Genomic DNA, 23,421 nt, shown 5'->3' with positions numbered 1-23,421 from the left:
CCTCCTCCAATTTTGCGATCGATTGAGTGTTCTGTGCCACTTGTCCAGTTATTCTATTTAGACATTCTGTGTTCTGATCTATTTTCGCAGTTTGCTCATCAGCCTTTTTGTCCAAAGATTCCACTCTCTTGTCCAGAGATTCCAATTTTTCATATATTTTTTCTAAAATAGAAGAAGCTGATCCTGAGGCCATATCCTCCAGTTGTAGATCCTCTGTCTCTCCACCCCCTGCCTGTGGCAAGGAGGCAGCTTCTTCCTCAGAGTGCGAAAGAGGCACAGACGATCTACGTTGCTGTAAAGTTGAGGCCAGAGTTGTTTGTCTCGTTCTTGGTCTTTGTTCTTTTTGCTCTTTTTCCTTAGTCTCTTTTTTCTTTGCGCCACTCATTCCAAACTTATCTAATAGTCAAGGTCAGGCTGAGTTGTTCCCATGAGAAAAAGACGGCCCAGGTGCAGCACTTCGCCAGCAGGCCGAGAAATAGAAAGTAAAACAATATCCCTGTTGTTAAGTCCAAAAACCTCTAGGGGGAGCCTAAAATGTCTTTCAGAAAGAGTTACCACAAAATAAAAGTTAAAGTCCCAAAAACCTTCAAATGTTAAATCTTTAGCAGAGTTGGTGTTATAAAAACACAATGTCTCAGAACAGTGCTTACTGGTACTTCAGTTGATGTTATAAAGTAACCAAGTCCAAACCTCTCAAATTTTCCCAATTTGTGTATCAAAATACTTGGGTCTGCAAGCTGATTGCTACTGTTGCCAGGCAGTTCCAGCCCTGGTTTCCTTCTTAAAATTGTAACTTCAGCAGAAGAAAGTTTCAAAGTCCATGCTAGCACATAAATCCAATGCTTAAGCTCCTTTTCTGGCTTTAAATACAGTTCAATAGATGCTCAGATCCAAACAGTAAAAAAGTTATTTACAGCCTCCACTCCTCCAGCTCCAGTTCAATGGCAGCGGAAGACGGACTTCCTTTTTCTTTTCGTCCTCCGCTTTCCGCCAAATTCAATAGCTTTGGTCTCAAATTGGTCTCCAATTGATTAAAAGTCTCTGTTACTCACGGGTTGTTGTGTTTTAAGTGCCAGATCCAGGAAGAAAGGTCGGCGCTCACCGGCAACGGCTTCGCGGCTTCTCTCCGCCGATTGCGGAACGACCCTCAGCGCCGCTGCCTCCTCCGCGATCCGGAGCCCCTTACGGGGTTCCTTCAACGTTTCGGGGGCAGCTTCTGGTGCCCGCCGGGTCCCAAGGCTGCAGGCTTCTGCCGCCTGCAGTTTTCCGATGTGGGTCTCCGCTTCGCCGTAGCGGACGACCCATTTTCGGTCGGAGCTCCCTTCCCAGTTAGGAAAGGGCAGCCATTACCCTTCGCGCCGCCTCCGGAAGTCCAGATGAGGGATATTTGGTGGTGAACATGGAGAGAGCTGGGTTTCTGGAGCTTCAGTTTCCTTGTGTGGCATTTAAGCATCTTTGGAATATGGTCACCATCAGTTTGCCCCTGGCACTTTGAGTTCAAAAGGACAGGACCCTTCAATATCATTGAAGAACTATGTGAGATACTGGGTTCTGAGATACTGCTTAGATTAGGGACTCCTGTGGATTTCCCTCTTCCCCCAAAGCCTTGTTCTTTTTAGATGCACAGCAGATAGGACTTCAATGGGTCTACTCTGAGTAATACTAGCACTAAATACAGCCCAGAGTCTTCCGAGTCGAGACTATTGGTCCATCTACATCCTTATTGCCTACACCAGCTGGTAGCAGTGTTGCAGAATTTCATACTGGAGTTTTCCCTGGTTCTATCTGGACATGAAGCACAAATTGAACCTGGGACCTTCATGCAAAGCCGATGTTCTGCCACTGAGTGGCAATCTCTCCAAAAGTGTTTAGCCTGCTTGAAAGAAATAGTTCTGAGGAATGGGGAGAGTTTACATCAGATCTGGTGGCAAAGTGTCACTACAGCTGGTGTTAAGCCATGCACGATTCATCAAAGAAACCCGTGTTGGTTAAAAAGACAACTTACTGTTACAGGATAGGACATGAATCTCCCCAAAACTCTGTGGTATCTCGATCCCAATGTTGTCCCTTCAAAGACAGAAGAAAATGGCAAATTAGTGCATAGGAAATAAGAATGCTTCTTTGCCTCTATTTGACCTTCTCTACACGTGCGTCACAGGGACGCGGGTGGCGCTGTGGGTTAAACCACAGAGCCTAGGACTTGCCGATCAGAAGGTTGGCAGTTCGAATCCCCACGACGGAGTGAGCTCCCATTGCTCGGTCCCTGCTCCTGCCAACCTAGCAGTTCGAAAGCACGTCAAAGTACAAGTAGATAAATAGGTACTGCTCCGGCGGGAAGGTAAAGGCGTTTCCGTGCACTGCTCTGGTTTGCCAGAAGCGGCTTAGTCATGCTGGCCACATGACCCGGAAGCTGTACGGCGGCTCCCTCGGCCAATAAAGCAAGATGAGCGCCGCAACCCCAGAGTTGGCCACAACTGGACCTAATGGTCAGGGGTCCCTTTACCTTTACCTTACACGTGTGCCACGCATGTGTTGGGATCATGCTGGCAAAAAGTGGAGGACTCTGTCCCATTGCCACTATTCAAGGGCAAGTCCGGTTGGCTTCTGCAGGTTATGGAGGGAGAGGGGTGGCCTTGTCTTATACATCAGACAGCAAAGCATCGTGGGTCAGCACTCGGTACCTAGGTATGAGAAACAAGACCATCTTCTGGAGAAGACTGCTGCGGGAAATCTGGCAAGGGCACTTGCATAAGAATGAAATAATTGCAAGCAAATTTATGGGGAAGGGGGTTTGAAACAGCCAAAGGACTCCTTGGCAAACTTGTAGCATTTTGCAATCGTTGAAAGCCAGATTGGCCCTGGCAGATCCCAAATACTGTGTAGCTTCTTTTCTGGAAATGGTTCTGATCCACGCTATATTTGAGGGTCTCTAACTCAGGCGTGAAGGTACACAGGGGCGCTGTGGTCTGAACCACTGAGCCTCTTGGGCTTGCTGATCAGGTCAGCGGTTCAAATCCCTGTGACGGGGTGAGCTCCCATTGCTCGGTCCCAGTTCCTGCCAATCTAGCAGATTGAAAGCATGCCAAAAAAAGAAAAAGAAAAGTGCAAGTAGATAAATAGGTACCACTCCAGCGGGAAAGTAATGCTGTGGTTGCATCAGAAGTGGCTTAGTCATGCTGGCCACATGACCCGGAAAAACTGTCTGTGGACAAATGCTGGCTCACTCGGACAGTAAAGCAAGATGAGTGCCGCAACCCCAAAGTTGTCTGCGAGTGGACTTAACTGTCAGGGGTCCTTTACCTTTACCTTTTAACCCAGGTGTGGAGAAGAGAAACTGTAGCTCTCCAGATGTTGGTGGCTCCAATTCCCATCATCCCATTGGTCATGGTAGCTGGAACTGATGGGAGTTGGAGTCCAATAACATCTGGAGGGCCACAGAGTTCCCCCTGCTTTAACCCAAAGAGAGAGACGTTAATGGTGCAGATGACTCATGTACTGAGCTGTGATAAAGCTTCAAGGTTTCTCTCCCAGTTTTGTTTGGACTTCTACCTCTGTGATCCCCAGACTGCTCCAAGGTCCTCACATAAGGGACCTACCTGCCCCTTTCCCACCAATATTTATATTCAGCTACCAAATGAGTTCTAATAAATCTTCCCACAATCACAACCAGTGCATTGCTGCCTAAGCTATAGGTCTGATATGGAATTGCAAATACCTCTTAAAAAGGCTCTGCTCCAAGGATGTGAGGTAGGTGATGGGCTTGTTATCAGTCGTCAGGAAAACAAATGCTTCACAGGGCACATTCTTTGGTTTTACACAGTAGAAGGCTTCTTGGTCTCGTTCATCCAGATACTCACACAGTTCTGCGTTTGTCTCTATGACAAAACCACATTTGGTGCAGACGTGTGATGTTCCATTTAAAAATGTGCCTGTAAAAGCTATTTTGTCATAGCCCTTCTTCCTCGCAGCCCACAGTGCTGAAACTCCTTCGCTGGGGTGGATGAGCAAGATGGACACTCTGACATCACCCTCCCAAAATAAAGTGAAATTGACCAGGTATGTCCCATTCTTATAGTCTGTGATTTGCCCAGAAGCTCCAGCCCTAAGACTTGAAGAGTAGATCCTTGCTCGTAAGAAGTCTCCTCCATATTCCTTTCTCTTCCCCAAGTGGTTGTACAAATCCAGTCGAACTATCAAGGGATCTCCAACGCAATAAGAACCCTTTTGGTTTAATATGGTGGCCTTGCTGTTCCTGGCACTTGTGGTGGTCATTATATTTGTGAAAGTGATGCTGGGCATTATCTGGTCCAGTTTTGTAAGGATTTCCTTCACCTCCTGTTCTTTTTTCCACCGTTGCACCCTAGTCCTGCACTGGGCTGCATTCTCTGTCTGACAAATCCTATTCCCCATGAATCCAAGGCAAAAGTCTTCATTTGTTTCCAAAGCACCTAGAAAATCCACTGGTTCCTTCATGTGATCTCCAAAGAGAGTGATCTTTAAAGAGAAACAAGAGAAGGCAAATGATAAGGAAACAGATTTCAGATTTGCGCTCTCTCTCTCTCTCTCTCTCTCTCTCTCTCTCTCTCACACACACACACACACACACACACACACACACAGTTCTTGAGAACTTCACAGACACTGAGTCCTCTGTAATACCAACAGGGCATATATGAGCTGGGGTATCTAGGAACAAAGTGTCCTTCATAGAAAGATGTCAGATTCCAAATAAGACCCCTTTTCCATCTCCCCTTCCCTCTGACCAGCAGCAAGGAGAAGCTCTTTCCAGCTCTGTGGCTTGTAAGGTTGGGGGCTGAACAGGTGACTCCCTGGTCCTGAATGGGGTAATTGTGCTCCCTGAATGACCAGGTGCAGCCTGGGAGCCATTTTGGGCTCACAGCTGTCCATGGAGGTGCACGTCAGTTCAGTGTCCAGGGCAGCTGTCTACCAGCTCCACCTGATACGCAGGCTGAGAACCTACCTTCCCATGGACTGTCTCACCAGAGTGGTGCATATTATGGTTATCTCCCTTTTGGACTACTGCAATGCGCTCTATGTGGGGCTACCTTTGAAGGCAACTGCAACAAATCCAAAATGCAGCAGCTAGGCTGGTGATTTGTAGTAGCTGCCGAGACCAAAAAACACCGGTCCTGAAAGACCTACATTGGCTCCCAGTACATTTCCAAGCATAATTCAAAGTGTTGGTGCTGACCTTTAAAGCCCTAAATGGCCTTGGCCTAGTATACCTAAAGGAGTGTCTCCACCCCCACCATTCAGCCTGGACACTGAGGTCCAGCTCTGAGGCCCTTCTGGCAGTTCCTCACTGTGAGAAGTGAAGTTACAGGGAACCAGGAAGAGGGCCTTCTCAGCAGTGGTGCTCTCCCTGTGGAATACCCTCCTATCAGATGTCAAGGAGATAACTATACAACCTTTGCAAGGCATTTGAAGGCAGCCCCGTATAGGGAAGTTTTTAATGTTTGATGTTTTGTTATGTTCTTATATATGTTGGAAGCTGCCCAGAGTGGCTGGAGCAACCTAGTCAAATGGGTGGGGTACAAATAATAAAGTTGTTGTTGTTATGAACATAGGATTTCTTTCACACACAGAAAATGCTCTGTCTGCAACTTATGCCCCACCCCTCTTACCTTGAACACCCTCCTGTACAGAGTATAGCTCAGGATGAGGAAGCCTGCCAAGCCCAACGTCAGAAGGAATCCTTTCCTCTTGATAGTGATGAAGAACGTCATGACGATTGGCTGCAGGGAAATGGAGAACACACTCACTAAAGTGCCTCAGATCTCATGAAATCCTCTTTGCATATAGCAGGGTGACTACGTAAGCAAAGCAAGCTGTGCGGATGAAGCTGCCAAGTGAAACAATTTCAAGGGAATTCTTCCACAAGTTGTCCTAAGCCCAGGAAGCGAGCACTTCCTTTTGGGAGCAAAGGGGTGGTTGCTGAGTTAGTGTCTGGCAGCAAAGCAACAGGTCACTTGGTCAGGAGCCCAAATCCAGCTGGCAAGAGACAGCAAGGAGAAGGAAACCTCAAGTTTTGGGGGCCTCCTTGGGACTGGTGGCAGCATAACCCAGACCTTTGGACGACCCCCAGCAGGGAATGGTAACTGTTGGAAAAGGAACAGCTAATCACTTATCTGTGATTTCCTGCTTTGCAAGGGTTAGACTAGATCATCATCATCATTTTTAATTTGTATACCGTCTTTCCATCTTACAATACTCAAGGCGGTTTACAAGCTGAAGAAACAAAAAATGTACATCTTATAACAATCTAATGCACTACAAAAATGTGATAATAAAACATAACTTTAAAATAGGCAACCTACATCAAAAAAGTAACATTCAACAATCATTAGAATAGTGTATAATAATACCAACATATAAAAATTAAACAGAAATCCACTCAACAGTTACAATAAATAATATCTAAACTATAATCAGTAAACAACGGCAAGCCACAGTACCTAAAATAATACAATACACATTGAGAAGCAGAGACTAGAGGGTAGAGGAAGGCAGGGGGAAGGAGGCCTTGCCTGACGGAGGGGAGAGATTAGATGGCCTCTGGGTACCTTCCAACTCTGCAATTTTGTGATCTATCCTTCTCTATCCCGCTACACCCAGCTTTGGGTGAGAGAACACTGGAGACTTTTGGTGTGTTTGCAATGTTCGGCTAATTTAATACTTTCAAGCTGTGCTCCTGGAAACATGACTCAGCTAACTCAAATTCTCAGAAACTAAGATCACTTCCAGCTGGAGTGTATATTGAGCAATGGTGCTTATTCGTTTTCACAAAATTTGTTGGGAAGTTACGTCTGTGGGAGAGCGTCTCCTGAAAGTTCCATGGATCTCAGAAGCCTCTTCTGCAGTCACCTATCCCTGTTCTGTGGAATAGCCTTCCTGTTGAGCTATGACAGGAGCACACTATCTGCACTTTCTGAAACAATTCTACGTTTTTGTTCTGACAGGCTTCCCTAGCTGGAGAAATGTGTCTTTGTCATGAGTGTCGATTTGGAATGGTTTCAGCTTTGTTCTAAAGGTACTTATTGTATTTAATTGTTTTTATTGTACAGCACCTTGAGACAGTTGTATAGAAAGTGATTAATAAATCAATAATAAACAATATAAAAAATCAACGTCATGTGGTTGTTATCCTGCATTTTCCACTGTGAGTTTCCATCATTTTTCTTATGTCAAAAAGTCAGGCATGTTCTTGTTCTTTAGGGGATTTCCTTTTTTTTTTTTGCACACAATTGCAGCACTGTCATTCTATTAATCACCATTTACCTGGTATTTGGGGGGGGGGAAGTTAGGGGTTTTTTTGGGTTGTGGGTTATGAAGATGTACTCTTATTGCATGTGGAAGATATGATGCTGATTTCTTGGTGGTGGCTCCTTGTTTATGGCATGCAGTTCGAAAGCACGTCAAAGAGCAAGTAGATAAATACCTCCAGCGGGAAGGTAAACGGCGTTTCCGTGCGCTGCTCTGGTTTGCCAGAAGCAGCTTAGTCATGCTGGCCACATGACCCAGAAGCTGTACGCCGGCCCCCTCGGCCAATAAAGTGAGATGAGCGCTGCAACCCCAGAATCAGTCATGACTGGACCTAATGTTCAGGGGTCCCTTTACCTTTACCTCCTTAGTGAGATGTGTCTGTCTCTCTCATATTTAACTTTCTGGATCGACTTAGAAATGTTCCTATTCACTAAGGAATTTGATGACAGAAATATACTGTCCCTGACATCCCTGAAAGCTATTAACTGAGAGGGTATGTGGCTGTTTTACGTGTGTCTATAATGTTCCTAATGCTTTTTAAATGAGTGTAGATTTTAAAAATGACTTTAATTAATCTTTTATTAAAAGTATCTGTAGTGTATCCACCGCTTACCACCAATTAATAGTGTGGTGGACTCATCCCACTAACTGCCCCCCCCCATTAAATATAGCACACACAACTCACTGTATGCCCATTGCACAGTTTTACCATTTACCACGGGCTTTGCATGAGGGAAAACTTAGTGCCATAGACAGGAGTCGATCAAACAAACAGGAGAAGTCTTATTAAACAAAAAGAATGCGCAGAAGTGGTCCTCTGGTTGCAAATTCCTTGGGATGTGGCTGGACCTCCAGAACAGATCCCGTTCACAACAGGAGGTAATGATGTATTGACAAACTGGTGCAGAAGAGGGAAAGCAAGATGACAAAAGTCCTGGAAACCATGCCATACGAGAGATGGTTGAGGGAGCTAGGTCTGCTTAGCTTGGAGAAGACCAAGAGGTGATATGATGGCCATCTTCAATGACCTGAAGGGTTGTCACATGGAAGATGGAGCAAGCTTGTTCTCTTCTGTTCCAGAGGATAGGACCAGAACCAATTGGATTCAAATTGCAAGGAAAGAGACTGTGACTCAACATGAGGAAGACCTTTCTGATGCTAAGAGCAATGGAACGGACTCCCTCTGAAGGTGGTGGACTTTTATTGGAGGTTTCCATGCAGAGGTTGGATGACCCCCTGCAAGGGAATCTTTAGCTGAGATTCCTGCATTGCAAGGGGTTGGACTAGATGACCCATGGTGCCTCCAAATATACAGTTCTATGATTCTCAGCTCTCTCTCTCTCTCTCTCTCTCTCTCTCTCTCTCTCTCTCTCTCTCTCTCTCTCTCTCTCTCCATACTATGGAAGTAAGAAAGCATTGTTTTCCATTCTGCCCTGTATTCATCGCATGCAGCACTTCCTCCATGCAGCTGCAGTTCATCTTCTGGCAAAAATCAACTCTCTGTTCTTTATGGCAAAATGATGCTACTCATGTCCTAAGCCACGTCATTAAATACATAGATTTATCTTATCATTATATTATCATTTCAATGCAAAGGAAATGCAATACAAATGTGGGGACAATGACACAATGTCTTACATATCATTTGTGGACTGAAAGCAACGGCGACAGTGAATCCTGCTTGTATTCTCTGGATTGATTTATGTTCCAGGTATGGGACAAAGAAGTGAACACTGGCAATTTCCATTCCCATTTCTCTTTTCGTTGGAATTCTCTGCTCTCCTTACTTCATGCCCTATCCTCCACAGAACGCTCCCAAGTTTGATGCTTCAGACATCTGTGATTTTATCCTATGAATCTGCATTAATTTACAAAGCCCTGAACAACTTAGGTCCAGGATACCTCAGGGATCTCCTGGAGCTTTATATCCCAGGTTGATCACTGAGATCATACTCAGGAGACGCGTCGTTGGTCATTTCCCAAGAGGGCAAGGCTCATTTGACAACAAGGAACTGAGTCTTTAGTGTTACTGGCCCTGCTTGTGAAATACTCTGCCAATAGATATTCAGCAGGTGTCTTCTGTTTCAACTTTTAAATGCCTACTGATTTCTGCCCCCCTATTCTGCCAGGTTTATGCAGGCAATTAAGAATGCACACAGAACTCTTCTTATTGTGCTTTGCTTTATTATGCTTTTGCAGATATTGCTCCTTACAAGGACATGGGTGCAGCTGCAGGCAGCCTGGCTGCTTCTAGGTTAAGGTAAAGGTAGAGAGACCCCTGACCATTAGGTCCAGTTGTGACCAACTCTGGGGTTGCGGCACTCATCTCGCTATATTGGCCGAGGGAGCCGGCGTACAGCTTGCGGGTCATGTGGCCAGCATGACTAAACCGCTTCTGGCAAACCAGAGCAGTGCACGGAAACACAGTTTACCTTCCCGCCGGAGCTATGTATCTACTTGTACTTTGACATGCTTTTGAACTGCTAGGTTGGCAGGAGCAGGGACCGAGCAACGGGAGCTCACAGGGATTCGAACTGCCGACCTTCTGATTGGCAAGTCCTAGGCTCTGTGGTTTAACCCACAGCACCACCCGCATCCCTGCTTCTAGTGTAGGCATAGGCAAACTCAGCCAACCAGATGTTTTGGGACTACAGCTCCCATGATCCCTAGCTAACTGGACCAGTGGTCAGGGATGATGGGAACTGTAGTTCCAAAACGCCTAGAGGGCCGAGTTTGCCTATGCCTGTTCCAGGGGAAGGAAGCCCTCCTGCCGCTGTCTCTCTTCTGGTCATGGGAGTGGAGCTGGCTAGGGCTGGATTGAAGCACACACACACACACACACACACACACACACACACACACACACACTTTACAGTGTATGTATAACTGTTGTAAACTGCTCTGAACACACATATCTGGGACCACCTACATGTTTTCAAATGGACACACTGCAGGGTAATGCAGACTCAGTCTGCAACGACCTTTTATTTTTGGAGTAAAATCAGTTTTCTCAATTAGTGCTTTTCAGGGGCAAAAAAAATATGCATCAGAGGTTGATTGTGTGTGGACTACGTAGAAAAACCAAGCGCTCGGTCTGCATCAATTTGAGAAGTGTGTGAACATAGCCTAAAATCATGGAGACGTAAGATCTGAACTGGGGACCCCGATAGGAGTAAAGGGAAAAGTCAATGGCCAACTCAATGGGAGAGGACATGTTTTCTATGTAGGTCCCAAGTTTAATACTTTCAGAAATATAATAAATAAGCAAACTTTAACAAAGGAGCAGGTTGGCCTGCTCGCTTCCACTCGTGTCCTCACCTACCCCATAAGCATCTGCTCACTTCTCTCCTGGCAGATGAGCAAACTTGGCCAGCTGTTAGATCAAGCTCTAAAGTTCTCCAGAGAGCCCCTTCATGGTAGATGTGAATGGTGCTTTTCATTCCCAGAAGGAAAGTGACATATTGTCACACACTCACCACTTCTGAGGGGCAGGGACCCCGCTCTCTAAGGTCTTGCCCGTGGTTGAAGCATTCTAGAAAGTGATGGTGCCTTGCCTTTGTGATAAATACATTGTAGCTATGCACATAATGGGGCAAGGAGACTCTTCAAAGCAGAGAGTGTGGTCAGCTGTTATCAGTTCTGCTTCAGATTCACAGACAACTGGCTCCAGTGCTCAACCCCAGCACTGACTCCAGTCAAAATCTTACCTTTTCTTGTCTCCCAGTCTCTCCTTTGAACTGTCACTTTCTCCTTGCTCCTTTGCCTGTCTTCTTCAAGACACTACTGAGAGATCCCCAGCTGATAGGAGTCCACCTCTTAATGCAATTCTCCCAGGTGAAGCATTAACCCAATTGTCCCCAGCTATTAACCGCAATTCACCTAACAAAAGGGTTGTCAGCCAGGTGCCATAACAATGCACACCTCTCATAAATCTTTCCTGGGCTCCTGAGCAGATGCAGCAAACATGTCCTGGCTTTGAACTCTTTGAACTCTGATTGGACTTGAAGCAGCATCAGCAGATGAAATTAAAATGTGACGTTAGGTTAATAGCTCAGCCTCACCACAAGGCTCAGGGATCAGGGAGCCATAGACCTTGACCACATCTTCTTCCAAAGAGACGTCATGATGGCTGGTGCTCAGCAGCATATGGTCCCTGATACTGGCGGCAAGATATATTCATTATGACTAGTAGGTGTGGATAGCCTTATCTTTCTAATTCCTCTTTCAAGTTGTCAGAGCTGGTGGTTATCACTACATATTGTGGTAGGAAGTTCCATAGTTTAACAAAGTGCCACGTAACTAAGAAATAGTGCTCGAGTTTCACTTCCTCTTCCTTCCCAATCATTCTTCCTTTTGTGTCATGTAATTCTTTGTATAAAGATATAGCGGTCTGAACAGACAAATGGTTTTCTTCCCCTGTAACGATGTTGACTAACTCAGCACTGCCATTTTTATTTTATCACTTAACACTGCTTTTGTGCTTATTTTCAATACATTCTGGCTCTAATTGAATTGTCACTGTTCTCCCTACATTTCATTTTCCTCTGATCCCAGTTGCTTACAATCCCCCTCCTTACAACCTTGTGTGCATGCATGTGTGCATGAATGCTGGAAGAATCAGGACAGATAAAAGAAAGTACTTCTTCATGCAGTGCATTGCTGGAACTTGGCTACTAGCCATGGTAATAATAATATATAATAATAATAATTTGTTATTTATACCCCGCCCATCTGGCTGGGTTTCCCCAGCCACTCTGGGCAGGTTCCAACCGAATATTAAAAACAATACAGCATCAGAAATTAAAAACTTCCCTAAACAGGGCCGCCTTCAGTTGTCTTTTAAAAGCAAAGAGACATCATGATGTAGATTCGGAGAAGAGCAGCTGTTAAGCTTGGCAACTCTGGAGCACGTCAGTTTGGGTGGGTTTTCTTGAATAGTTGGCAACTTAGGCAGCTATGTCAGGGTGAGTTTACACGTGCACATCAATTCACTGCAAGGTCAAGGGACGAATTCTCTATTGAAGGGGTAATCACAGATCAAATGCCATTGATAGGACTTCCATATCACACACATCACCTCAACTCCTGTTCCTTTTCAGTGGATTTACTGCACTCATTCAGCTGAGAGTGACTAGGGGAGGGGTTAACCCATATTCAGCACATATTTAATGTGTAAATGTGCTTTGAGTCCTGGGCCAATGACTTCTGCAATAACAATCTATTTTTTTACCTCTAATATCCATGACGGGAGTGATAGGATATGAAATGTCCACCTGACAAATTTCACAATTGGGGTTGCCATATGTCCTCTTTTTCCAGAACATATCCTCTTTTTCACGGGTAGAGTCATCATATCAATCCTTGGTTAAAAGTAGAAGTCAGCAAATGTGTCCCTTTTTTGCTCTTCAAAATATGGGAACAATAACTCAAGCAACCTTTTTTTTAAAAAAAATGCATCAAAGATACCAGCTACCCATTTGAAATGCTTTACAGTGTTTTTATATGTGCTGGAAGCTGCCCCGAGTAGCTGGAGAAACCCAGCCAAATGGTATTATTATTAATAATAATAATAATAATAATAATAATAATAATAATAATAAACAAATCATCATAAGAGGACATTTTTTGATACACTCGCAATGCAATCTATGCATGGCTACCCATTGAGTTCATGGGACTTACTCCCAGGTAAGTGGGCATAGGACTGAAGCCCAAATGCTTTCTTCATTTCTAAAACCCTGCAAAGTGCTCTTCTTGTTGAATCGCTGCGGCTGACCCTGAAATTACCACCCTAAAGCAAGCACACAAAAACCTTCAAAAGAGGGCACTCAGTATGAAATTGTTGAACAAGAATCTTGAATCCATTAAGATTCCAATCAAAACCATGGATTTATCCCCTGCTACCGATGTTGAATTATCATAGCAAAGCTAAGATGATTGTGTTATCGCCAAACCACTGATGTTGAGAATCCTCGCTGTGTTTATCTTGTATACATATATGCTTTGCATATAAATATCACAGATGTCCATGCACCTCTTGTATTACGTGCCATTTTGGTCTGATGATTTTCATTCCGCTGTCTCCATACGTCTGGATTTTCCCGGACATTAGTGGGTTTTCAAAGGTGGAGAATTTCCGAAAGGCGGTGCTTTGCCCTGGATCTTCGACAAGTCAATAGGAAAATCACTTTTTTTTGGTGTGTGTGTGTGTGTGTATGCATGTGTGTGTGTATGTATCAAAAACTTTCGGGGTGTCTTGGTTTTTACTTTTTGAAATATTGCAACCCTAGGATAACAGTCTGCGTGCCATCTGATATGGCCTGCAGTCCAATAAATCTGTTCAATTGTGGCACCGAAAGCAACAAAGAAAAATGCAGTATCCTAAGGATTAACAGGACTTACCCCTCCTGGAATTCTGGAAGGGTAGACTTCGCCTTCTGCAGCAAAACTAACAGTGAGCGCCTCCAGATAGCCAATATTTTGCGGGAGGAATGCATAACAAAACTTTAAAGTTGCGCATCTGAAGTAAATTAAAGCATTCTGTTGTAACAAATTCTGGGCTTCTTGCAGCGAGGAAAGTGATTTAAAAGTGAGGGATGAATGAATGAATAAATAAAAAAGTAGAAAGATGTGTAAACAACCCACAAGCCAATCAGGATGAATGCTCATTGACATATAACCACTCTGTAAACAAATGAGAACAAATCCTCAATAAAAACTTGACAGTAAAGAGCTAACCATTGTGTAGGGCTTGTGAGAGCAAATCAGAATGAATAAAACAGGTTGTGTGGAGAAGCCCAAGGAGTGTGTAGCTCCTTAAAAAATGAATGTTTCTGGCAACATGACCCCTTTGGAATGGTTATTGATGAAGTCAAAGCATTGTGGGTAGCAGGCAGATGGAAATATTTGCTCGCCTTTGTTCTCTTGGATGTAAAGGATGGGCAGTTAATCTCTGCGACAACCACCTGAAATGACCTGCCAACCTTGCTAAATGGAGGCCCAGTCTGCTTTTCTTTCCTCTGCTTTGTGCCTAGCAAAGGATCCCTCCATGGGCCACTTAGCACTGGGGGGAAAGATGCAAATAACTGCTGGCTCCTAGATTTTTTTAAAAAGGGGAGGGGAGGAACAGCCATGCTGTTTCTTTGGTGTAACTTGAAATCTTATTTGCATGGCAAAGTTAAGGTAAAGGACCCCTGGATGGTTAAGTCCAGTCAAACTTGGCTATGGGGTGTGGCACTCATCTCAGTTCAGGTCGAGGGAGCCAGCGTTTGCCCACAGGCAGCTTTCCAGATAATGTGGCCAGCATGACTAAACCACTTCTGGTGTGACAGGACACTGTGACGAGTGCCAGAGTGCAAAGAAACGCCATTTACCTTCCTGCCACAGTGGTAGCTATTTATCTACTCGTGTTGGTATGCTTTCGAACTGCTAGGTTGGCAGGAACTTGGACAAAGCAATGGGAGCTCACCCTGTCACACAGATTCGAACCGCCAACCTTCTGATCGGTGAGCCCAAGAGGCTTGGAGGTACTAATGTTTCAGCCTGCATAATAGCTCTTGTGCCTCAGCTTAAGACTTGTTATGAATTGGGGTGGGGGGCTCAGTCTGAATGAACTTGTGACCTTGCATATTTGAGTAATAACAACAACAACAGCAGCAACAACAACAATTCATTTATACCCCACCCATCTGGCTGGGCTTCCCCAGCCACTCTGGGTGGCTCCCAATCGAATTTTAAAAACACAATGCAGCATTAAACATTAAAAGTTTCCCTAAACAGGGCTGCCTTCAGATGTCTTTTAAAAGTAGGATAGTTGTTTATTTCCACAGGGCAGGCGCTGCTACCAAGAAGGCTGGTTCCCTGCAACCTCACTTCCCGCAGTGAGGGAACCAGCAGAAGGCCCTCGTCACTGGATCTCAGTGTCCGGGCTGAATGATGGGGGTGGAAAAGCTCCTTCAGGTATACTGGGCCGAGGCCGTTTAGGGCTTTAAAGGTCAGCACCAATACTTTGAATTGTGCTCGGAACTGTATTGGGAGCCAATGCAGGTCCCTCAGGACCAGTGTTATATGGTCCCAGTGGCCGCTCCCAGGCACCCGTCTAGCTGCCGCATTCTGGATTAATTGCAGTTTCCTAGTCGCCTTCAAAGGTAGCCCCACATAGAGTGCATTGCAGTAGTCCAAGCGGGAGATAACTAGAGCATGCATGACTCTACATGAGTGTAGAATGTGTGAGAGGTAGCCTGCCAAACCAGTTCCTTTGGTGAAGTAACGGTTGGCTAGTTAAGTACCATGTTCTAGCATATCCAAATAAGTCTCTTGTGCTTTCCCTGCCTCCTTGGAGTCTGTCACCACTCAGAGATTGGCATGGCAAGTTACAGACTATTTTAAAGTGCAGGCTTAGATTCTTCCCGCTCAAACAAACAAACAAACAAACAAACAAACAAACAATTAGAATTCTTGACTGCCCTCCATGGCAAGGTCCCAAGGGAAGTCACATGTAATGGTGGGGTCTCTCCAACAGAAGCAAGAAAACTCCGGCAGTAGTTAACTCAGGTTTATTGCTCAAAACACACAAATCACTCTGGAGCTCAGTCGCTTATGCTTAAGAACAATGGTAAAACATTTCTGTCTGTACTTGAATGTATCCTGTGATTTATTTCTACACTGACCTGGAAGCCATGTGATGCTCTGCTGATTAAGGGGCCTGGTTCTTGGAAGTGTACCGGACCCAAAGTTCTGGATTGAATCCTGGTTGTGGAGTTTTGGTATATCCTCCAAAAGGTTGATAGAAATTCTAACAGTTTCAGCACCTCTTTTTCTAGAAAAACAGCACTTTCCTTATTACATCAACACCCCTCCCTTTCCCTAAAGGAACCCACAGTGGGGTACATTGACCCAGGGTCACCCAGTGAGCTTCATGGCTGGGTGAGTGTAATGGTTCTAGGGGTTGCTCGTGCATAAGTCGTCACCACACCTGGCTGGGTTACCTGGGTGAACCCTTTCTGTCCAGACAGCCACCCATCCGTGGCTGTCTCAATCCGTCAGTGGGCGTTTCTTGAACTTCTTCCAGCAAAGAAGTTCTTTGATGCCAAGTCTCCTCCTACTCTCCCTGCGCGGAAGTCTTCTGCGCAGGGAGGGTGTGGGCAGCAGAGTACCCGTGCTCTCCCCACTGGTCTCCGGTGAAGAGTCTTGGAGCCTCCTCGTCAATTCCCCCATCTGCCCCCCTTCTCCACTGGTGCTACGCTGATTTCCTTCCCCAGCAGATGGGCTGCCTCTCTCCCTACTGGGACCCTCTCCGGCATCCCTCTGGAGCCTTCCCCCTGCCTCTGGCTCCGATGGCAGTTCCCTGACAGTGAAATTTGAATATCCCAGCACTCTAACAGCCACTCCAAACTGGCTCTCATATATAAAAATGATTTCAGTGCAAATGTAGGCTTCCTGCCCTGTGTCTCATCATTCCTTGCTGCTCTATCATGGGGAAGTGATAGGAGGAACTCCTAAACTTGCTTGCTACTGTGTGGCAGCTAAAGTGGTCCAAACAGATTTGTTTATTTCATTTAACAGGCTATATATACACTGCTTAATCGAAAAATGTGTTATGTAAAAAGGCACGGTGCCTAACCAAAGCTATAATTCAATTTTTTTATCTATCTCTCTCTCTCTCTCTCTCTCTCTCTCTCTCTCTCTCTCTCTCTCTCTCTCTCTCCCCTCTCTCTCTCCAGCTCTCTCTCTCCAGCTCTCTCTCTCCAGCATGGCTAGCACAACTTTTGGCATACCTTGGGAAGAACTCACCTGTGCAGTCCCAGAAGAATGCTAAGCCATAGTCAGGGGTAGTTTGATTCCTTGAGACCGAGACCTGAGTAGAGAATGAGGGCCAGTTCAAAACAATTGCATGTAGCCTCCCAACTTCTGTCAATGTGCTATACAACGTGCTGGAAGGTCCCTTCCACAGCTTCTTCTTTGGGGAGGTGTGTGTGTGTTGGGGGGGGGGGTGTTACCAAAGCAACAGATTCAAAGCAGATCTCCAGGAAACACATCTCTCCTTGGGGCATTTCTGTCTGGCTCCTCTCCTAAAACAGAAGCCAATATTGGGAGGGGAAAAGCATTGTCTGGGGGATATAAGCAGCATGCTCAGCTTTGATCTGCTTCTGGAGGACCTGGGCAACCTCAGCAGGTTTCTGAGAGATGCTGTTTTCTCGGAGGACCAGCCTTAGACTGACAAACAGTGCTAGCAACCGTTGGGATGTAGAAGGCTTTTTATAGGCACATCACTGCATTTTCTTTCATATGCAAGATGCAGAATAGTACAGATCTGTTTTTTAACTAGTAAACTAAGATGTGGAAGGAGGACCTATGTACAGGGACCCCTCTGTGTGTGAGCTGCATTCACATGGTGGTCTATTCCATTTCCACAACATTCCCCAAACTGTTAATTTCCACCTATATTTGAGCTTTCGCACAATGTAAAAGTCACGCCTGGAATACAGCTTTAGCACTTATTTCCATATTATTTGCAAACTGATTTTTCTTTTCCTGGAAGCAAAGAACACAGTAATGAGCTCTAAACTTGCCCTGTATGGTTCGAAAGTTCTTGGTACAGGTGGAATAGTTCTTGCAAAAGAAATCTGTTGCCAGCTTGTTTCTTTTCTGCATTGGCAAAGGATGGTGTCCACTTCCTGCATCTCTGCAATGTTTGACTCATTAGCCGGTGACATAGAGTTATCATATATCCTAAGTGCAGGGATGCGAAGCTCACTACTCCAAAACATCTACTGAGTCTGCTGTCATGAAATTTGTTTACGGTCATTTGCAAAGCAGATTCTCTCCCCTGCCTCCCAAATCATTTAGGCTCTTGATTTATTACCAATTTGTTATGCATCTTGGCAAAAAGCAAAGTGAGGGAAACAAAAAAATCAGACTCCGCGGCTTGAAGTGCTGAGTGCGTGTGCTTGTTGAGCTTCGAAACTTGCAATCTTTCATCTTCTTGTAACTCCTCTGCGGAATTAGGAGCAACCTGCACTTGAATGAAGGGCAATATACAGAAACTCTTTCATTATTTTCTTTGGGGTCAGGACATTCCTCTGGTCAAGGCAGCAGTAATCTCATGGCTGTGGTTTGGCTTATTTGCCCAAGTCCTTGAACTAACATGCAGCTGCTGGGTGACCTTGGGCCAGTCACACTTCTTTGAAGTCTCTCAGCCCCACTCACCTCACAGAGTGTTTGTTGTGGGGGAGGAAGGGAAAGGAGATTGTTAGCCGCTTTGAGACTACTGAAGGGGAGTGAAAGGTGGGATATCAAATCCAAACTCTTCTTCTTCTTCTTAACTCCCCATCTCCTTTCACATCCTTACTCCCCCCAAATTTATGCCTTTATTTCTCATACACTCTCTGCCCATGACCCTACTGATTCTACTCTACCTCCTTCAGCCACCCAAAAGGTCCTTGCTCCTTGGCTGCTCTTTATTCCTGATTCCCACAATATCTGCCTGATGCCACCTTCCCTTCTTTTCTCTCCAAACCATCTTGAAAACCAGGTGTGGGAAACCTTTGGCTTCCAGATGTTGCTGTGCTACAACTCCCATCATCATCCCTGGGCATTGGCTATGCTCGCTGGAGCTGATAGGAATTGTAGTTCAGTAACATCCCGCTTGGAGTACTGCAATGCGCTCTACGTGGAGCTACCTTTGAAGGTGACCCGGAAACTACAACTAATCCAGAATGTGGCAGCTACACTGATCCTGAAAGACCTACATTGGCTCCCAGTATGTTTTTGAGCACAATTCAAAGTGTTGGTGCTGATCTTCAAAGCCATAAATGGCCTCGGCCCAGTATACCTGAAGGAGCATCTCTACCCCCATCATTCAGCCCAGAAGCTGAGGTCCAGCTCCAAGGGCCTTCTGACAGTTCCCTCACTGCGAGAAGTGAGGTTACAGGGAACCAGGCAGAGGGCCTTCTTGGTAGTGGCACCCACCCTGTGGAAACCCATCCAGATGGACAGGGTATAAATAGCAAATTCTTATTATTATCTGGAGGGTGAAAGGTTCCCCACACCTGCCCAGAACCCATATTTTCCTTTGGCTAAATCTGGTAGCCCTCACATAGTGGAAGCAAACCCTCAGGACATGTCACTGCATTTGTTCCAACTGGTCTCTCCTTTTCCTCTTCTTCCTCCTCTCCCTCCGTTCTCCTTCTTTTGCTGCCTCAAACATTCTTGGAAGCTAGACTGTAAATGCACAAGACCTAGAACCTGTCCTTTGTTGACTTATGTTTCATTGTGAAGTGGCAGGCACACTGGTGCTGCTTTAAAAATACACACGAGCAATAATATTTTCCCCACAAACGCATTAATTCATGCAGTGCCCTGTTGGGAGTAGCTGTTTGAGCATGCTGAAAATCTCAAAGGAACGGCGACGACACAGAACGCAGCTGTTCCCCTGGCATTTATCTCTTCAGCTCTATGCTTGAGTAAAGCTTTACTCTTTGAGTAAAGCTCGCAACAGTTCCTCTGGCTCTGTGCTCGAGTGAAGGAAAGCAAATACCAAAAGGGAAAAGATCCTCGCCTGCCTATAAGTCAGGGCTGCTCTGCTGAATTGGTGGACAGGCTGTGCTTTATAACAGCCATTATAAGAAACTGACATGCTTCATGTAAATGCTAATCTTTACAATTTGAGGAGACAGGAGATGGAATCATGGATATCCATCATCTTGTCTAGTTAGACTTTTAAAGGAAGACAGGATTACGCTAGACAACTTTGGACACCAACCTCTCCGCTGATGGAGCCAGCTTCTGTTTAAGCATAATTAGTTCAGTGGATGCAATAGCTTAGTTGGTTACAGCGTGACGCTGATAATACCAAAGTCACAGGTTCGATCCTCATATGTGACAGCTGTATACCTAGCAGACCTAAAGGAGCGTCTCCATCCCCATCGTTCAGCCCGGACACTGAGGTCCAGCTCCGAGGGCCTTCTGGCAGTTCCCTCACTGCAAGAAGTGAGGTTACAGGCAACCAGGCAGAGGGCCTTCTTGGTAGTGGCGCCCACCCTGTGGAATGCCCTCCCATCAGATGTCAAGGAAATAAACAACTATCTGACTTTTAGAAGACACCTGAAGGTAGCTCTGTTTAGTGAGGTTTTTAATGTTTGATTCTATTTTAAATATTCTGTTGGGAGCTGCCCAGAGTGGCTGGGAAACCCAGCTAGATGGGTGGGGTATAAATAACAAATTATTATTAACCAGGCAGAGGGTCTTCTCAGCAGTGGTGCCCACTCTGTGGAACGCCCTCCCATCAGATGTCAAAGAAATAAGTAACTATACAACCGTTAGAATATATCTGAAGGCAGCCCTGTATAGGGTAGTTATAAATTTTGATATTTTATTATGCTTTTATATATGTTGGTAGCCTGCCAGAGTGGCTGGGGCAGCCCAGTCAGATGGGCAGAGTACAAATAATAAAACTGTTGTTGTTGTTGTTGTTTTTTTTTTTCTATGTTATGGATAAGCAAATGCATTTGATTGGAGGGAAGAGATATTTTAAACTTTAAAGCAAAGTAGCTTGTCGACAGGGACACAGGTGGCGCTGTGGGTTAAAGCCTCAGCGCCTAGGGCTTGCTGATCGAAAGGTCGGCGGTTCGAATCCCTGCTGCGGGGTGCGCTCCCACTGCTCGGTCCCAGCGCCTGCCAACCTAGCAGTTCGAAAGCACCTCCGGGTGCAAGTAGATAAATAGGGACCGCTTACCAGCGGGAAGGTAAACGGCGTTCCGTGTGCAGCTCTGGCTCACCAGAGCAGCGATGTCACACTGGCCATGTGACCCGGAAGTGTCTCCGGACAGCGCTGGCCCCTGGCCTCTTAAGTGAGATGGGCGCACAACCCCAGAGTCTGTCAAGACTGGCCCGTACGGGCAGGGGTACCTTTACCTTTACCTTTACCTTTAGCTTTTCGACAATTTACAGTACACTCGTGTACTATGTTCTGCACTTGGAGATTGCTTCAGTGAGGTACAATCTACCTTCAAAGAAAAGAAGGGGAACAAAACAGGCTTTTCAGTGGTACAATCCTAAAGAAACCTTATTTGGTGCCTGTAAGACAGATGCCTCTCAAAACTCTTAATTTCATCTGAAAGAAGGGCATGCCACATCCCCCGTTTTGTTCATGAACGGTGGAATCCTTTGCATCTATAATGCATTTTCCTATTGGAATCGAAGGCTGGGTCATCTATCCCGGGGTCTGGAGTCTGGCGTGGAGCCAGGCAAATTGCAAGTTCCTACATCCATTATAATTTCACATGACAGTTACTTGAATAGATCAAGAAAATCTGGAAAGCTCGAAAGACAACACCCATTGGGCAAGACATATGACTCCAAGCATCCTCTGCTTACGAAATGAAATGAAATAGTCTAATATGATTCATCATTGCATTTTCTCTCCCAGAAACATCCGATTCCTTGTCATCTTCCATCAGGGGCTGAAGCTGAGCGGCGCAATGACATCTAATGCATGGGTTTTCCCTCCCTGAAGAGCGATTGAAGCTGATTCCTGGGGTACTTAAAGGATTCGGGGGCACAGGCCCATGACGCAAATTTGCTTTGGACAAATTAAGATGATGGGGGCTGGGTCTTAGTATATGCATGTGGCTTAAAAGTCTCTCTCTCTCTCTCTCTCTCTCTCTCTCTGTGTGTGTGTGTGTGTGTGTGTGTGAGAGAGAGAGAGAGAGAGAGAGAGAGAATGAAAACATAAGGGCATACCCTCCAACTGTCCCGATTTTCCAGGAACAGTCCTAGAATTATGAAAGCCATCCTGGCTGCTGATTTGATCCCAGTACAGTGGTACCTCGGGTTAAGAACTTAATTCATTCTGGAGGTCCGTTCTTAACCTGAAACTGTTCTTAACCTGAGGTACCACTTTAGCTAATGGGGCCTCCCACTGCCGCTGCACAATTTCTGTTCTTTGCTTGAAGCAAAGTTCTTAACCCGAGGTACTACTTCCGGGTTAGTAGAGTCTGTAACCTGAAGTGTCTGTAACCCAAAGTACCACTGTATGTCCCTATTTCCCTCGCCAGTGCTGCCGCTGCCAGGCTCAGAAAGGAGGGTGAGTCAGCTGTGAGGGAACATCTTGTTGCCCCTCCATGGCTTCTGCTGTGAACTTCCTCCCTTGGGCAGCTCATAGCAGCTTCTGGAGAGTGGGCAAGGAGGAGGAGAAGGAGAGGCTGTGGCTGCTGAGGTCCACAGTCCTGTGTGATGCACTGGCTCTGAGGGGCAGGCAGATGAAAGGGTGGTCCTGGGTGGGAAGAAAGGTGGAGCGAAGTGGAGCGCAAAGAAGTCTTGATTTGGCGAGGGGAGGATGCTTTGTGCATCTACGTCCAATCTTGCCCCTTTCTGAAATTTATTTATTGGTGTGCGTTTTTCTTTTGCCTTTGGCAAAATTGTTGTGTTTATTCACAACAATCACAAAATCCACAACACTGGCAATAACAAGATTCCATCAGTTTTAAGCATGTGCATCAATATAGGCATTCCAAAAGTCTAAATATGTATCTAAATGAAACCAGCTATTGCAATGTATGAAACTGACGAGCACGCATTCTGAAATAGAAAGGGCAGTGGGATCTTTAGGGGGTGGGTGAGAATGTAACTGATGAAGCATTAAACCCCATGGCTCCCTGTCTGATGTCATTACAGGTGGAAATGTGTATGCAAACCCGAATGCCATTCATCCGAAGAGAGGTGCAAAATAGGCCATCTCCAAGATTACTCATTTGCAGAAAGAGAAACTCTCCAACCATTTGCAGGGACTAAGCGGTACAATATAAAATAAGATCTGGAAAACTGAACCTCCCTTTTAAAATGGCAACGGCGGCTTTTAAAGTGAAAAACGAGGTGAGCAGGAACACCCCCCTCCCCATGAAGTGTATTTGAAAATACACTTGGGGGATATAGAAATGAATACAATGAAACACATAAATTATCCGTGATAAAACGTTCCTCTTAAATTATATTAGCCTTACCCCAAACACTATGCCCAAGTAAAGCCCATCTTTCCAAATCAAGAGAGATTTGTCACCGATCTATTTAGATTCAATTTAATCATCTGAGAAATGTCACAAGGAACCGAAATGCCTAAAGATGTTATAACCTCTGGGC

The 23,421-nt window shown here is 45.4% G+C and overlaps 1 protein-coding gene and 1 long non-coding RNA gene across 5 annotated transcripts in view; both read right to left on the bottom strand.

Moving 5' to 3' along the window:
- The window catches only part of LOC309357598 (NXPE family member 4-like), a 29,984-nt gene extending 12,783 nt beyond the window's left edge, over nucleotides 1–17,201 (bottom strand). Inside the window, exons 1-4 of one of the 4 annotated variants that reach the window (XM_081889884.1) lie at nucleotides 17,077–17,201; nucleotides 5,646–5,756; nucleotides 3,716–4,494; nucleotides 2,006–2,067 (exon numbers count right to left, since the gene is read on the bottom strand). In XM_081889884.1, the coding sequence (XP_081746010.1) occupies nucleotides 2,006–2,067; nucleotides 3,716–4,494; nucleotides 5,646–5,747 (943 nt within the window). In that variant the 5' untranslated portion in view covers nucleotides 5,748–5,756; nucleotides 17,077–17,201. Of the gene's footprint in view, nucleotides 1–2,005; nucleotides 2,068–2,509; nucleotides 2,544–3,715; nucleotides 4,495–5,645; nucleotides 5,757–6,476; nucleotides 7,139–17,076 lie in introns of those variants that run through there. The other 3 variants (XM_081889882.1, XM_081889883.1, XM_081889885.1) reach the window with 3 other exon arrangements.
- Nucleotides 1–23,421, bottom strand: part of LOC309357748 — a 241,424-nt gene that overhangs the window by 178,630 nt on the left and 39,373 nt on the right. The gene's annotated exons all lie outside the window — the stretch shown is intronic.

This window comes from Podarcis melisellensis (genome assembly GCF_964234715.1).
Source record: "Podarcis melisellensis genome assembly, chromosome: 15".
Taxonomy (NCBI): Eukaryota; Metazoa; Chordata; class Lepidosauria; order Squamata; family Lacertidae; genus Podarcis; species Podarcis melisellensis.
The sequence above is the reverse complement of the archived record's forward strand: the minus strand, read 5'-3'. Positions and strand labels throughout refer to the sequence as shown.